Source organism: Pogona vitticeps, chromosome 3, assembly GCF_051106095.1.
Source record: "Pogona vitticeps strain Pit_001003342236 chromosome 3, PviZW2.1, whole genome shotgun sequence".
Lineage (NCBI taxonomy): Eukaryota > Metazoa > Chordata > Lepidosauria > Squamata > Agamidae > Pogona > Pogona vitticeps.
In genome coordinates, this window is record NC_135785.1 from 109,056,052 (window position 1) to 109,073,150 (window position 17,099).

The window sequence follows — 17,099 nt, forward strand, 5'->3', positions numbered from 1 at the left end:
CTGTTTTGTGTGAACATTTTGTGAACTTCTGTAAACTCTGCATATTACTTTGTACCTCATGCACACCGATTTACCTCTTTAATGTATCTTGTTGGCTCAGAGGTGGTACATAAATCTCTGAGGATAATGGCTGCTTGTTCACCTACTGTTAGTATTAAAAATCAGGAAGGGGAGGTGCAATTCAGTGTTTACTATCTAGTGAGTTTGTAATAAAAGTTGTAGAAAAAATGTGTGATTAATGAGTCCAGTTCTGATTATTATTATTTTATTGAATATTTCTCAGGATCTCTTTTCCTACTGTAGGAAGAAGTAGCATTATTAGTAATAATCATTTAAAAAACATTAAGCATGTGGGGATCCTGTTTACAAAGGAAACCATGGCAGTTTCGTGTTTCTAAAGCCGGAATGCCAAACATAGCATATGGAGGCTTAGGATTCTGAACAGTTTACCCTTTTGCATCCCATGCAGTGCTTTGTTAGGCCTTAGGAGTGTTAGGCAATGACACAGGAAGACTTCCATCATGTGGTATAGCATAAGCCTCCTCCTCGTCCTCCCTTTCCAGGCTCCCTCTGTTCTTGGTACCACATATGTCAAGGAGCATGAGGAAGATGAAGGAAAGTGAGGAGGAAGGGGAAGCCCAAGGACACAGACAGGCGTCCGTGCTTTGTGTGTTTGTGTGTAACTTTCAATTTAGTTAGGTAGGTACAGTGGTGCCTTGACTTATGACCATAATCCATTCCAGAGGATGGGCGTAACTCGAAATGGTTGTAAGTCGAAGGACCATTTCCCATAGGAAATCATTGAAACCCCATTAATCCATTCTAGCCAGGGAACAAAATACATAAATAAATAAATAAAGCACTGCCATCTCCATAGGAACGTGTTGGGGCCAAAAAACAAACACACCAAAACCAAAAAACAGCCAGCCCCAGCCGAACGCTATGGGCTGGGGAAAAAATCTGCTCCCCATACAGCCAGCCCCAGCGGAACTCTATGGGGCTGGGGGGGGGACACAAAAAAATAACAGCACAGAAACATACCCCCCCCCAAAACCCACACTGCAAAACAAAGTCAATGTACTTAGATTCAGAAAGCAGCTCCAGGCAGTCCCAAGCCTCCTCCGATGCAGTCACTCTAACCATTGGGGCAAAAGAGCTAAAAAGAAGCTCTTCCCCAACCAACAGTTAGCCCTCCAATTTGAATCCCCCACCTTTTTCCCCTGCCTTTTTTGTTTGCAACTGCAAGTTCCTGCCGCAAGTCGAAGCAAAATTTTGCGGCCGGAGCTGGTCGTGACTCAAAATGGTCATAAGTTGGTACACCTGTAAGTCGAAGCACCACTGTATAACTTAGAAGAGATAGTCTTGCTTAATCTATGCTGCCATGTCAGGCAGAAACAAAAAGTGTAAATTAAAAAAAAGGCAGAAACATGGCATCTTAAGGAGTAACTGCTATATTTTAATGTGAGCTTTCATGGACAAGTCCACATCTTGGGACCAAGAAGAAGTCTGAAGAAGTGGACTTGACCACGAAAGCTCGCATTAAAATATAATAGTTGCTCTTTAAGATGGTACAACATTATTGTCTTTTTTGTTTGTTTGTTTTTGCCTGACCTATATAACTTGGAACCAACTTAGTGCAACCCTACCCTGTTTCCCAGAAAATAAGACCTAACTTGAAAATAAGCCCTGGGATGATTTTTCAGGATACTTGTAATATAAGCCCTACCCCCAAAAATAAGCCCCAGTGAATTGAGACCCCGCCCTCCACCCTTGTGCAGCAACCAGAAGAAGATGACATGACTGTATTTGAATAAATGTAGATTGTTATACATGAAAAATATTAAATATCCCCTGAAAGTGAGCCCTAATGCAGTTTTTGGTGCAAAAATTAATATAAGACCCTGTCTTATTTTTGGGGAAACAGGGTACTAAGGCTTTCAAGAAAAGTGAGATCTGTCAGGAGCAGGTTGACCAGTTCTACTCCACCTGTCAGTTTCCTTGCCTGAGCCGGGATGGGAAGGCAGGCTTCCCGAGTCCTAGTCTGTCACTCTGTCCACGACATCACACCAGATATCACTAGGTGGAACTTGCACAGACATTAAAACACACTTCCCCCCCCCCCGCTTCAAATTAGGCTACAGACCAATTAAGAGAAAATAACTTCCAAAGGGAGCCATGTTTTGGATAGTTCCAATTGCTCTTTCTAACGGTGGCAGAATGGAGCAGTTTTGGTGCAGAGTAATTGCCACTTTCTGAGGGGAATCTGGGAAATGAATTTGGGTCTGAATATGAAACTCTCTACCAGAAGACCTTTTTTTTTTTTTTTTTTTTACATGATGCCTGACCAGTTCCTGGTGGTTAACCAGTGGGCATTTTTCAGTGAGAAAGCCTTGGGAATCTGTTTCTGTGTGAATTTAAAAAAAATTAAAACAAATCTATTGTGACACATTTCAAACTGGGAAAATATTTCAGCGTCAGTTTTCATGGGTCACAGTCCACTTTGTCACATACTGTACACAGCACAATGATGAGGCAAGAAATTTGCTATCTATATGTCACCTTTTTCCTTATAGGAATTTAAACGACTCAATAGGCATAATAAGGACATTGTAAGGTATAATGTTAAAAATGATTGAATTCAGAAATGTGTTAAAAAGTATCATTACAAATATTTTTTTAAAATACTATCTCTCCCCTGATCCAATAAATGCAGCATTCCTAATTCATCTGTTTGTCCAAATCAATAAATATGCTGCTTAAAAAGGGAGATTTTTGCCTGCCAGAGGAAGGGGCCTACATGGCTTCCCAAGATGATGCATTTCATAAACAGGCGCTGTCTTGCATCCTCACCAAATGAGCATGTTTATACACAGTACACACAGTTTTGGGATGGAGATTAAGTGAAATGGGAAATTTTTTTGGTATATATCATCAAATTGAGTCTGATTACCATCCTAATGAGGTTTCCTAGCCATGTGAGATATTTAAGGAATGGTTTTAACTAGAGATGGGCATGGATCAGAAAAATAGTGATTTGTGATTCATCAGGGTGATGAATCATGAATAATGAATTTATGATTTTTTTTCTGATGAATTGACATATCAATTCATCAATTTGTTTTTGAATTTAAAACACTATAAGTGCCCACCCCCCAGCAGCTAGAGACACTAAACTTGCCAGAAAGCTTCTCTGGCTCTCCTCTATGAACCCTGCACGTTTGGTGAAGATTGGGCTTCAGACATCCAGGTTATACACCCATAAAGTGGGTCCCCCCAGGAAAGTGCTCTTTAGCAGCTGGCATGAGGAAACCCAATCTCCACCAAGGTTAGAGGGATTGCAGAGAGTCAGTAGAAGGATCTCTGTGATTTTGGTGTCTCTAGGTGCCTGTGGGGAACTTCCCGGGGGCGGGTAGGCTCTTTGTGGGTATAAATATAGAGCAGAATCAGAGGAAGCTTCCCTGAAATTTTAGGGATTAGTACATGATAAGAAAGGCCTCAGCTAACTCAATGCCCTGTGGCACAGTGGTTAAACTGCAGTTTCACAGTCAAGCCTCTGCTCACGACTTGAGTTCAATCCGTATGGGTTCAGGTAATCAACTCAAGGTTTGTTCAGCCTTCCATCCTTCCAAGGTTGGTAAATTGAGTACCCAGCTCTCCTCGGGGCAAATTGTTGCTTCTATAACAATGTTGTAAACTGGCCAGAGGGTGTTCCAGCACTACAGGGTGGTATATACTGTAATTCGAAACAACTTAGTAACAGCAATTTGCTACTGGAAGTTATGCTGCTAGCATTTCTCTTGCAGACGTGATTAATAGGATTCCAGCCCGTTGAATTAATTAATTTGCTGGTCACTAATTTCTTCCTGTGAATGAGAGGGAGACAGGAGAGGGCATGGCCCATTTCCTATTGGGTTTCCCGGCAACTGAAATACAGAGACATGAGGCCTCTTGTTATCAGGAGTAGTATGATGTAGGTCAGGGGAGGAGAGGGACCCTCCATCTCTATATGTAAGTTTAGTACAGAATTAAACCCCAAAAGCTGAATAGCAAGCTCACAACATGCCGTGAATTAGGAACATGAAAACAAAGGGTTTGCCATAGAAATGTTTCAGCCACACAAGTCTTCTTCAGCACTCGAGTGAAGTGTGGCTTACCTCTGGGTAAACATTCCTCAGACTGCGCTGAAGATTTGCTTTCTACTGTTGCCTTGAACACAGAGGGCCAAACTAGGCTTGACGTGGGAGCTCCATATTCAGAAAATGTTTGGGGATAGTGATCTCCCCCCCCCCCCAAAGTTGGGGACAGCTTATCGTAACATTTGTTCTTTGGGTGGTCACTTGTGCCTCTATAAAGTGACTGTTTGGAACATTCTAGATAGAGTTCGCCGCTAGTGCTGCCCCTCCGGTCTACAGCATACATGTCAGTGCATTGTCCCTCAGTTCAACGATTTCAGGGGATAGTGGGAGAGGCTCCGTTAACTGCAGCTGTTGAAGAGGGGGAGAAGGACTGGTCACGTGAATGCAGGTAAAACTACTTGAAAAACAAACAATACAGATAGGGAACCTGTTTTTCTTCTTTGTGGCCTTTGTGCACCCACACATGGGAATGAAGACGCAGTCATCAAACAGCAAAGGTTGGGTAAGCTGTCTCACAGATACGCAGCTGGTGGAAGTGGTCCTTGCTGTGGTGGAGTGGCTCCTTGAAATGTCTGGCACTGGAATAATAATCGGTTGATATACCATCATGATTGCCTTCACGGATCATTTGGCAAAGGGAATTGATGGAACAGAGAGTTCCTTAGGACCAGGCTGAGCTGGAAAGAGTTGTGGAGATTGACAAAACATAGCAATTCATTATACTGATATTTTAGAGCACTTTTGACATTTGGATGGATGGATGATGCATGATGGAATGAGGGGGTGGGGGGGCGGGGGGGAGACCTATATGGTGGTTGTGTCAACAAGGCTCTGCTCAAGCTGAAAGACAGTGGAACAGCATGAACAGATGACAAAGGCTGGATACTTCCAGTGGCTCCAGGCCCAGAGTATACCCTAATAAGATGCTGCAGTTACATCATTTGTCTTAGGACAAAGGGGTAATTTATATTCTGGGAATAAAGAAAGGGGCTGGAAAGCACTTTTTCTCTTAAAAATTTAATGGGTATTTTCTGGCTTTTTCTTATATCTTGAAGCATGGCTTTTAAATACAGGATGAAGGAATCATGTCTTCTGTTCAGTTTTTTCCCTTCCTCTCTCCTCCCCGCTTTGCCCCACTCATCTTCCTTTTGGTCCTCTTTATCTGAAAACAAGGGTGGCCACCTAGAGAGTTGTATGAAAAATGTGATCACGCAACTTGTATTTGTTGCAGACTGACTGTGACCCTTTTGTTTCCCTGTAGAGAGCCATGTGTGTGTTCTTAAAGTGGCCTGTAAACAATCTCTTAAGGATTTTTGTTGAACATAAAAGAGGGTTTCTTTGCAAGTTTTGTTTTGCTTGAAACAGAATGATCCATGTTTTTATTTTTGCATAAGTCTGCATATTTGAATAAAACATTGCTTGGTTTTAAGTGGCTGGTACTAGAAATCCCAGACACGCCAAGCAAAGATACTCATAGCAGCAATCAAATAGGGTGAGCTTTGAGACTAATATTTATTCGTGATTTAGTGTATTTTTATTCTTAATGGCCCCTATCAAGGAGGCACAGCGAGGAATTGACCTCTCAATCTCTGGCTCTGCAGCCAGACACCTAAAGCACTGATATTTCTTGAACACTATCCTGAACACTGAAAGACTGAAAAGGGGGTCCTTTATTGGCACCTGTGAATGAAAAGTGTAACTAAAGATTATTTGAGGCTATCCACGTGTGCAATTCATTTGAAGATTTATTTAAATAACATCAGAGAAATGGAATAAAGCCCACAAAAGGAAGACACGGCATAATAGAAATCTTCCCCCTTCGTGTGTAATACAGTGGTGCCTCGCTTATCGAGCGCACCGTTTAACGACGAATCCGCATAGCGATCTATTTTTTTAGATCGCTAATGCGATCGCATTGCGATGTTCTGAATAGGCAAAACATCGCATCACTATGATCGGTAAGTGTTTCGCTTACCGATCTTCACATTGCGATGTTTTTTTAAACAGCTGATCGGCGGTTCCAAAATGGCCGCCGGGTGCCCAAAATGGCTGCCGCAAGTGTTTTCGCGCCCTGCCCTCGCTGACCAAGGGCGCGAAAATGGCGGCGCTATGGAGGAACTTCGCTGAACGGTGAGTCTGGGAGCCATAGGAACGCATTAAACGAAGTTTAATGCGTTCCTATGGCTTTTTCCGTTCCATTTAGCGATGTTTCTGCATAGCGACGATTAATCCGGAACGGATTAACGTCGCTATGCGGGGCACCACTGTAAATGAAACAAGGCAGTAAGGGAGATGTAGAATCACCCAGAAAGCATAATCGAACCTATTGTAAAAAGTGAATCAAGACAAATGAAGGCCCCAAAGCCTCAGAGGGGTCAAAATCTTCAAAAAGTAAAAATTACGTGAGAAAAAGTGAATTGAGAAGCATCTGTATGTGAGAGTGAATGAGAATGTGAATGAAAATGACCAAAAACAAACAAACAAACAGCCCAAGAAAGCTCCCATTGAAAAATAGCAGTTGTCATTAAGGTGTCACAATGTTTTTGTCATCTTTAATTTTTTTTAATGTTTCTTTTGTTTTTAGCCTGATATGCTAGCACAGGCTAACACGGCTGCCTCTTCTAAAACTATATGTGGGAGTGAATGCGAGTCTCCTTGTCCCAACCAACAATTGTGTGGTGGTTGTTTTTTCAACTGATGCCCCTAATCTTCTTGGATTCTGGTTGTCTTCCTTATCTTCAGCCCTAAAATTTAGTTCTGTGTTGGTAAATGGCAAGCTTGGAACCAAAATGCATCGCACCACTTTTCTTTATTCTCAGAAAGTAATTAATCATCCCTTTGTCCTGAGATACATGATGTGATCTTTTATGGGTACACTCTGGGCCTGGAGGCACTGAAAGTACTGTATCCAGCCTTGTAGTCTGTTTATACTGCACCATTGTCTTCCAGCTCAGCCACATCTTTTTTTCCAGGACGATCGTGTATCTGTATTTTTTTCCTTTTCTTTTTTTCCTTTCTTTTTGCTCATTTCATTGTGCAGTAGTCCAGGCTGAGCAACATTAGAAATAACTGCATAAACTAGTTTTATCATTTTCCCCATGAAAGACAGCAGTATCATTCCAGCTAAGATGGAATATCATGTTAGTGGAACACATTAAATATGTACCCTGTTTCCCTCAAAATAAAACAGGGTCTTATATTAATTTTTGCTCCAAAAATGCATTAGGGCTTATTTTCAGGGGATGCTTTATTTTATTTTTTTCATGTACAATCTATGTTTATTCATTCACGTCATCTTCTTCTGGTTGCTGGACAATGCTGGAGGGCAGGGTTTCACTTAACTAGGGCTTATTTTGGGGGCAGGGCTTATATTACAAGCATCCTGAAAAATCATCCTAGGGCTTATTTTCAGGTTAGGTCTTATTTTCAGGGAAACGGTAGGGACCAAGCCAGCTAGAGGCAGAAACAATTACTAAAACATCAGACTAGCTTTCCAGTTCTCTGCTGCCTGGATCCTTCATTGCCTTTTCTTCTGTCGTTTGTAACGCAGCAAATAAAACAAAGAAGGTGCTCCCAGTAAAAGAGTTTGAACAAACCACTGAAGCTGGGTTGAAACGTCAGTGATGCCTTTCTCTCTGAAAAGAAAAAGGAACAGATAAATCGATTTGACAATTGTGCAAATATTATGTCATTTCTTGTTCTTGTTCTTCCTTCCTTCCTTCCTTCCTTCCTTCCTTCCTTCCTTCCTTCCTTCCTTCCTTCCTTCCTTCCTTCCTTCCTTCCTTCCTTCCTTCCTTTTGGTCACTTGTGCTGTCAAGTCTCCGCTGATTTATGGCAAATGTCTGAATGAATGATCCCCATAATGTCCTGTCCTAAACCGCACTGCACTGTTCTTAGAGACTCAAGCCCATGGCTTCTTTTAGGAAATCAGTCCATCTCATATTTGGTCCTCCTCTTTGTTCCTTACATCCTGCCTTTCACTAAATGAGCTCCAGCTGATTTTCCTCTTCTCCACTAGACCCTCTCAAGAGCCCTGTCAGATAGCTCACACCGAGACCAAATGATTGGTGCGGGTTTGGCCAGTACATCCCACTGCACCATATATGGACTCTCTGTATGTACTGTAATACAAGATCTATATTACAGGTTATCTTGAGCTTTCACCTTGGTAGAAAGTTGAAATCTGAACGGAAAGCTTGCCTCTGCTTGCTCACAGGTGGCAGGAGCCCCAAGGAACATTCCAGACCAGTGGTTGGTGCAACCTCAAGAGCTACAGGTGCAAAGAGATGGGCAATCCTCCTTCCTCTAAGCAGCATTTTGGACCCAAGCCTACAGTATATACTTGGGAACCCGGTATTATGCTTGCTTCTCAAGACTCACAGGCACAAGCCTAGCGCTAGGAAACACCTCACCTCTCCTGTCTCACTTAGTCTCCTGGAAAGATTTGCCAGAGGGTCAGGGAACATGGCATGAACCGCAGGACTGAAGATGGATGGGTGAAGGCCTAAAGATCAAGTGTGGAGATTCACACCAACAACCCACCCTTCCTACTTGGATACTATCCGTGCCCCCCACCCACTGGCAAGCTTCTCAGAGAGTGCAGCAGCTCAAGAGGCCATCTAGGAACTCAACCTAGCATCTAAGATCTTGGCCATGGCCCTACTTGTGACTCTGCTGAAGAGGGGGTGCAGCTTGTGTACCCAGTACCCAGCATGGCATACTAGACAGAGTGATGGACTCCGGAGACTTCACACCAGCAGCCCTTCCTCCTTGCTGAATCGCAACCCCAAACAGGCCTGCCCAGCATGACCAAAGGCAAGGAAGGATAAAGCGTTGTTGGGAAATAGCAGGATACATAGAAGTAGAAGAAAGATATAAAAAGAAAGACAAAAAAACCCCATCAAAATAACTTACCTACAAAGCTTGACTGCATAAAGTCCTTCCACTAGTAGAGATACCACACTAAGCCAGTACCTGCCAAGAAGAAATCACGCTTTTGTATCAGAATGGATGAAATGAAGCTTATTCAGGCCTCGCCCAGAACATGCTGGACCCTAGGTGGCTCTCCAACCACCACCAGGGTTGGTGTGATCAGAGAGAGATAGAGGGTGGTGTTGGATTATGCTGGAAAGAGAGGCTTAGGTGGGTGTGATGTCCCCAAAGAATCTGGTTCGGATCATTCCAGCCCAGCTCAAAAAAACACCATAGCCCTGCTCCTGGACCAAAAAGGTTCAGACTGGGCATGGCGCAGGGCCAGGCTGGTTCATGATCTCCTATACATGGGGGTATGATTTGGGAGAAGAAGTGAATATTGCGGTGTGGAGGAATATACGAGATAGACTGATCTGTCTATAAAAATAAAGGGAAAAATATAAATGAACGTGGAGATGGTACTTCAGTGAAATTAAATCCTATAGATAGTCAGTATTCTGATTGAGAGAGGTTGTCAGGAAGTAGGTACTAATTTCCATATGTGGTGGGAATGGGGGAATATATTGAAGTTTTGGGAGTTGGTCTTCAAGAAAGTAAATGAAATAATTAAGTTAAATATAGAGGTTTGCCCTCAGATAGATCTTTTACTAGTATTTTATGGGGAGCAATAGAGTTGGCCAATGAAAGAATTAATTTCAAATATACTAATAGCACCAAGATTAATGGCAGCAAAGAACTGGAAAGTTACTGTATTTTACCATGTATACCAGTGTTCCCCAACCGTTTTTGGTCCACGGACCAGCTGGGGAAGGCAGGGCACCCCTGTCTTCATGCACATGCGCGAACAAGCGCAAGCACTCTTTCTTGCTCATGCGTGCGCATGTGCAAATGGCTCACACGGGCGTGCTGGAGAGTGCACGCAGGCACAAACAGGCGGTGCAGGGGTGAGTGGGGGGGCGGGAGGGCTCTCGGCGGCCCAGTCCATGGACCGGCACCGGGCCACAGACCAGGTGTTGGGGACCTCTGGTATATACGACCCCCCCAATGACCCCCTAATTTTGACCCTTGATGGAGGCGGAGGAGCAGTTAATGGGCAAATGCTCCTCCACCTCCATCTCCTGCTGCTGCTGTCTCAGTTGCCTGCCCGATTACCTCCTCCAGTATGACTGCTGACTGCTGGAGCTCACCTCCAGCTCACGTCTCTGCCTTGTCCCCTGCTCTAAGGAGATTGTGGGACGAGATGATCTGGCCATGAAGGGAGAGTCACCCGAGCGCGAGAGAGTGTTTGTTTGCCTCCGCCTCTTCCTCCTCCTGCCTCCACCACAAGACCGCGAGGTGAACTGAGCCTGTCAGTCCCATGGGAGGTGGTGATCGGGGGGGGGGGGGAGGCATCAGCAAGAGGCAACAAACCATGAGGTCTGGAAGAGGCAATTGGGCAGACTGCTTCCTTCCGTGTATAAAAGGACACTCAATTTTTCCTCTAATTATTTTAGGGAAAAGTGTTGTTTTATACATGGTAAAATACGGTAATTAAGATGTTCTATTAGATGAATGATATAAAAAGTTTTAAATACAGCTATTAAAGATAAATTAATGTGTAATTTCAAACTAAAGAAGGCTATCATAAATAATAATATTTTCATTAATATTTGGGGACATTTTATCAACTTTGTGTTAATAAAGGTGACGGTTTGTGCACCTACACAAGAATCAATGTGGTTTTGAAAGGGAATTGGGGCTCTGTGAATGGGGGGGGGGGATGGGTTATATCAAAAGGTGTTCCTGGTGGATAATATAGTATTGTTTATGCAGTTTAGGTTTAAGTTATTTTTAGTTATGTTTTCTTTTTTGATCTTTTCTTTTTCTGTGTCTTTTTTAATTTCAAGATTAATTTAAAAATTATTTTTCAAGATTAATTAAAAAAACGAGTTCTCCTGTATTGTGTCTCATCACCAGAAAATATGATTGAACCAGACTGTGCTAAAGGTGGTCCAAGAGGTGAGCTGAATTGCCATCTGATTGCACCCGGACACATTTTTAACACACCTTTTTGTTTCAGTGGAAATTGGGCAGTGCACAGTGGGTTGTGCATTAGGACACAAAGATCTCCACCTTCCATTTGGCTGCCGTTTAATACTGCCTGGGGTCTGCCATCTAGGATCTAAGGACTGCCATATGATGGCCTCTGTACTGATGGCACACCATACCATTTCACCTGCAACCCTCTTCCCCAATCATGGAGAAGTAGATTTCCTCTGCTTTTCTACTACAGAAGTTCTCCCTATCTGCAACAACACCAGATTAAATGCATTTGTTAAGACACTAATGTTTTAGCACTAAGTGAGGGACTAGAGTTGGGATTTCCATATTCATCTCCTGGGGGAGACACATACGAATATCTGCACCACAGGTGCCTGGGCCATTTGGACCTTTCTTGCAGAACTGGCTGGTCCACTTACCACTTGCAGAGTGGTGTGTGGGGCCATCGTTGTTTGCACCATGCTCCCCCACCTCCCTGCACTGCTGACCAATCCATTGAGGAGATGGGATAAGGGGTCTCTCCACTCAGCTGCTGAATGGTCAGCACCGCAGGGAGGCAGGGGAGCACTGGCTGGGCTGCTTCCATGACTGGTGCTGCACTAATGATGACCGCCCTGCATGTAGTAAGTGGACCAGCCAGTTCTGTGGGGTGGGTCCAAGCCATAACACGATTTACACCACAGATTGCCACCTCCAGATATTGCTGTCATTTATGACCACTGGCTATGTTTGTTAAGATTCATAGGTATTGCAGACCAACATCCAGAGCCACAACTGGTCCACACCTACTTTGCAGTAAAATAAACGCTGAAGCACACATTGGCCAAAATACTATTGTGTAGCATAATGAGTTGCGTTGGAGTAGGCTTACTGAGTCACTGTGGATTTCATGAGTAAATGCCTCTGCAAGTTCTATTATTTCAAATGAGCCTACTTGAGTTGCAACTTAATATGCTATAGTAAGTCACAACTAGAGTAGACCTATTTGAAACAATAGAACTTGAAGAGGAGTTGACCAAATCCCCACTGATTCAATGAGCCTACTCTAATGCAACTTACACTAAGCAGCAAGATTTCAGCCAATATATTAGAGACACAGTAGAAAATCTTTGAAATGAATTTTTTTTTTACTGACCTCAGGTAGGACAATTCTGAACTTTTTAAAAAACCATAAAATAAAGGATTAAAGTGGACTCTCTGCTCCCCCCTTCTCCTGAGACTAACAATCCATCTGAACTATTTTTGAGTTGTTGATGTTGTTTTCTTTCTCTGTGTTAGACACAAACATAGAGCAGACAATATGTAGCTTTCTGCAATATCCAGTTTAGATATCCAGCTATTAGCACTGATAACCAAGCCGGGGGGGGGGGGGGACCCAGCACGTAAACAGCTAAAATCAATATTCGGTGTGCCATGTAAATTACAGTGGGGTCTCAACTTACGAACGGCTCGACATACGAACGTTTTGACTTACGAACCGCTCTCATAGGAATGTATGGACTCGACTTACGAACTTAGATTCGAGTTATGAACTCTTTTTTTTCCTTTTTTTAAAGCTAAGTCATCTTAGGTTAAAAGGAAAAAAGAAAAAATATCCCCCTCTAGTGGCAGAAGGCGGAATAGCAGTTTCCCATTAGTTTCTATGGACGGAAAAGAGCAGATACGGATTAAATATTTTTCAATTCATTCCTATGGGAAATGCCGATTCGACTTAAGAACTTTTCGACCTGAGAACTGCCTTCCAATACGGATTATGTTCGTAAGTCGAGACCCCACTGTAAGTACCTCTGCATGACTTTTAACTTTTGTCGAGGTGGGCAGTTGGAGTTGTAAGTTGGTAGCATGGTGTTGCCAGTCATGGGATGGAGTCAAGGAGCCCTGTGGGGCACTGAAACTAGTGGGGCACCCAAACCACTGAAAATCTTCCTCACCTCTCCACTCTGGTTTCTGACCTATATATGTCAAAGTCTGAAAGAAATTTAATCTTTTTCCAAGAATTGCATTCCATTCTCAGGACACGGACACATACTGAAACACTGAAACATTTCTTATTGATACCCTAAATTCCTGAGGCTCTCATACCTGAGTCTTTTAAAGACAGCAGCTATAATTTTGTTAATTAGGCCTGCAGGCCTAATTACAGTGGCATAGATTTAAGCGGAAGCTGGTGTAAGCACCAGTGTGCAACTATGCCTCTGCTAAGAACTTAATGTGGAGCAATTTGCTAGTGGAATTTACTCTGACGAAGCTACGCTGGGCATAAGTTTCTGACTGGGTTCCAGTCACTAAAAAGCCAAAGGCAGAACGATAGCTTGAAATCTCTCCCTGTGCCACCCTTTAAAACGCCCCACTTCCAGCAGGAGGCATACAGCAGAGTTTGAACCAGAAAAACACAATGAGCCTCTGCATTCAACTTACCCTGTTTTCAAAAGCTTGTAATAATTTTCCACCAAATATTTACTGAAGGTGCCCAGAACGCCCAGACAGTCATAGGGGATTGTAGCAGGCAGAAAGACAATCCACTAAGGGGAAAAAATAGATATTTTATTAATTATGCATCAGCCCCCTCAGTCTATAATAGGAGTAGCTGAACAGAAGGAATGGAAGTAAATCAAAAGCCTTTTAAGCAAACCAATACAACCTGTTGAACAAGCTTAGCTGTCTGCTATCCTACCGGAAACAAGACAATAACAACAATAACAAGGAGAAAACTTCTTAGCTGGATCCTATCTGGACAGGAGAAACAGGACTTTTAAAAAACAGCAATAGAAGCACCATTCAGAACATTTAAGTCTCCCACCTGCCAAGAGGAAGATGGCATAGAAGTGCAATCAAACCACCAACCAGTCAGTAACCTTTGAACAGCAGAGCTGGAAGAAACCCTATGGATCATCAAGTCCTCAAGGACCCACAGTGGGGAACTGAACTCCCAACCTCCAGCTCTATAGCCAGAGAGACCTAAGCCGCTGAACTATCTAGATAATCTTCAAATGAGATCTTAACATGAGGCAGGATTGTGGCCATTATTTTTCCTCTTTTTAAAATCCAGTTTAATAGCAATTTAACGCATACCTCAAGCACTGCCAGCTTGGATAAATCTGGATTATTGGGTTCACCCAAAGTCACTTATCTTCTTATCTCCCAGGAGGCTCCCCTACCAGTTTCCCAACCCTGAGATGCTCTTACGTTAGCATACAAGATGATGAGCACGGACAACGCGATCAAGAGTGGATGAATGCGCCGGAAATAGTTGCTGGGGCTCTGAGAGCCCTCGGGTGAAGTGGTACCTGCTGCCATCCTCCCTTCAGGATCTCTCAAGGCGATGGGGATGCTCTGCTCTTCTTAGAATTGACACATGATCCAAGGAGCTCCCTCTGCTGTCATGGGAACCGAGGGCGGAGCCACCCCACTGACTGGCTGCAGTTTGGCATCTCAAGCATTCAGCAGCATCAATCATCAATGGTACACTTCAAGAAAGTGCTTTGTTGTTTTGAGGGCAACAGCCTTTGGAAATCGAGGTCAGGAGAGTGGAGGGAGGGGGAAATAAGGAGGTGACCTTACTAAGAGATGTCAAAACTGTGCTCCCATTCATCTGTTCAAGAATCACAATATAAGGAAGAGGCAGTCTTGTGGACTGATCCATGGTAGATGTCACAAGATCCTTCCTCCTTTCTTTGTTAGGGTAGGGCGGCAGGAGCAACAGGGAGCCAGCTTGTCTGGGTCACTTGGGAATGGTCGGCCTTGATCACAATAATCTAACCTCTGGAGGCAAAAATGTTGAAACTGTGGCTGGTCCGTTTTAGGAACATCATGAGAAGACAGGATTCTGTGGAAAAGGCAATAATTCTGGGAAAGGTGGAAGGCATCAGGAAAAGAGGGAGATGGAATATGAGATGGACAGACTCCCTAAAGGAAGCCACAGGTTTGAGTGTACAAGAGCTGAGCAGGGCTGTAGAGGGCAAACTGACAGAAAAGGTGTATGTACATAAGATTTATTGCCCCAGTCAAAGAACACGGCAAGATAAAACCGTTAATGTGTTCATTTTATGTTCATGTTCAGCCAGTTGCAGAAAATAGAAGATACAGGGCATTTCAGAGAGTTCCCTATGCCTTTATTTATTTGGTTTAAATCCTATCCCAGTCATGTCCAATGTGGTGAGCAGTAGAGTATTTTTCCTCATATTATAGTGATAATAGCAGGATTTTCATATAGATGTTCAAACCACCACAGGCAAATTTAATGCAAGAATCCTTTTTGGTGCTCCTTGTTCTCCATGTCCTCTTTTTTTGGCAAGGGACCAGGAGGCACCTGTAAGCAGCAGGGTCCTGACCCCAGCCAGCATCACCCCTCCCTGGGCCTCTAGTGATTGTGTGAAACGGACCACACGAGGGGGCGGGAGGCAGCCCTTGTCCAGGGTGTGAATCACGAGAAGAGGAGTCCCGACGTTCTCTGTCCTGTCAGCTGATCCGGAACCTGCCTGGGAGGCACTCCAGTAGTAGTCGCCCCTTCTGTGTCTGGGAGGAGCGCCTTTCTTCCCTCAGCTCGCTGCCCCTTGGACCTGGGCAAAGGCTTTCTCGTGTTAGCTGAGCCAAACACGCCTGTGTCACACGACCTCTCTCCTTAAGTTCACGTAGGAAAAACATTCTGGTAAATCTTTTAACTAGCAAGTCAAGAATCCAACCGAGGGGCATCTTGTGGCGCCTTCAAGTCGAGCGGGATTCTTCCAGGATACGCGTTCCATTCCAATCCGTTTTCTCACATGCTTTATGACGACGTGGTCACCCGGGAAACGGGCTATCAGAACTCTTGTTTGGTTTCAAATGTACCCCAAATGTCCTTTTTTCCCCCGTCCTGTTCCGTTGGAAAGTTTTCAAGGGAGCTACTTGTTTGAATCTTTTTCAGAGGCATCCCTCTTTGTTTCCTACCCCCTCCCCCACCTTTTTTTTTAAAGGAGCAAAACCAGGCAAAGCGAAGCGACGTCGCAGGCGGGAGGTGTGGGGGGGGGCTCGCCTTCTCTTTCCGCACCGGCAGGGGGCGCCTCCCTGGTAGATGTACCCCGTTAGTTGCCCTTTTCTTTGGTGGTCACATGGTATTAGAGATGGGTCAATAAGAAGCAGCTTGATGTGAGCATAACGAAACAAAGCTAAGCGACGTCGCAGGCGGAGCGGGGGGGGGGGGCGCGGCTCGCCTTCTCTTTCCTCACCGGCAGGGGGCGCCTCCGCGACGCAGCCCGTTTATAAGCCGACGCGGCCGGTTGTCGTTTCTGGCAGAGCGAGAATGGCGGTGGCTGCAGCCCCAGTCCCGGCATCCGCGCTGCCCGGTGGCTCTCCAAGCTCCCCGGACTATTTCCGGCGCACGAAACCCTTCTGGATGGCGGTGATCGTGGCCGGCATGACCTACTACGGAGTAAGCGAGAGGCTGGCTTGGTGAATTGCGTTCATTTGCGGGCGGATGGACTGGGGGGGGGGGGGGGAGAGATAGAGAATTGTAGTTTCTGAAAATAACTTCCTAGCGCTGATCCTGGGTTTGTTAATAGTAATATCACAAATATATAAAGTGGGGTTTTTTTTTCTTTTTTGCCTTCTTGTAGCAGAAATAAACCATCCGACATGTAGAGAGGTCCCAGGCTTGCTGGGACATGTGACACCCCTCCACCGCTTTACCCCCCCCCCCAAACCTTTGCTTTCCAAGGAGATCCACTGGCTGCAGCCTGGGAAGAAAGATCCGTTCCTCACCAATCCACAACAAGCCAGTGTATGAACCAGGAACTACAGAGTAAATGCGAGTTGAGAAAATTCTCCTGTCCACTTCATTATGTGCTGCATGTCTTTAAACAAATTCATTCACCCGATATTCTCAGCATGCAAAGTTGTGTGAATGAGCTGGAGGTCACTGTATGCTGAAGTCTCTCCCTAAAAGGAGGAGGAATCTAGGTGTTTTTTTTTAAAGTGCCCAGAATGACTGTTACAGTCCTGCTTATTTATCTATCT

General features: G+C 44.3%; 2 protein-coding genes across 5 annotated transcripts in view; one reads left to right on the forward strand and one right to left on the reverse strand.

Annotated features, from left to right (window-relative positions):
- The window catches only part of TMEM254 (transmembrane protein 254), a 31,568-nt gene that overhangs the window by 5,864 nt on the left and 8,605 nt on the right, over nt 1-17,099 (forward strand). For 2 of the 4 annotated variants that reach the window (XM_072995039.2, XM_072995040.2), the window contains exon 1: nt 16,246-16,515. The exons of the other annotated variants lie outside the window; for them this stretch is intronic. In XM_072995039.2, coding sequence (XP_072851140.2) covers nt 16,387-16,515 — 129 coding nt within the window. In that variant the 5' untranslated portion in view covers nt 16,246-16,386. Of the gene's footprint in view, nt 1-16,245; nt 16,516-17,099 lie in introns of those variants that run through there. 4 annotated transcript variants of the gene reach the window in all.
- Nucleotides 7,366-15,950, reverse strand: LOC110083797 (transmembrane protein 254). The gene is made up of 4 exons (XM_020802540.3): nt 14,295-15,950; nt 13,527-13,630; nt 9,051-9,110; nt 7,366-7,771 (listed from the first exon to the last, which is right to left on the reverse strand). Exons 1-4 carry the CDS (start codon nt 14,403-14,405, stop codon nt 7,654-7,656), a joined length of 393 nt encoding a protein of 130 aa, XP_020658199.2. The 5' UTR covers nt 14,406-15,950; the 3' UTR covers nt 7,366-7,653.

Excerpts from the sequence above, each read along its gene's own strand:
- LOC110083797 (XM_020802540.3), bottom strand. The coding sequence starts at position 14,405 with ATGGCAGCAGGTACCACTTCACCCGAGGGCTCTCAGAGCCCCAGCAAC. Across the intron at positions 9,111-13,526 it reads TACAAGCTTTTGAAAACAGG|GTACTGGCTTAGTGTGGTAT; the intron begins GTAAGTTGAATG and ends TCTTCTTGGCAG. Across the intron at positions 7,772-9,050 it reads TATGCAGTCAAGCTTTGTAG|AGAGAAAGGCATCACTGACG; the intron begins GTAAGTTATTTT and ends TTTTCTTTTCAG.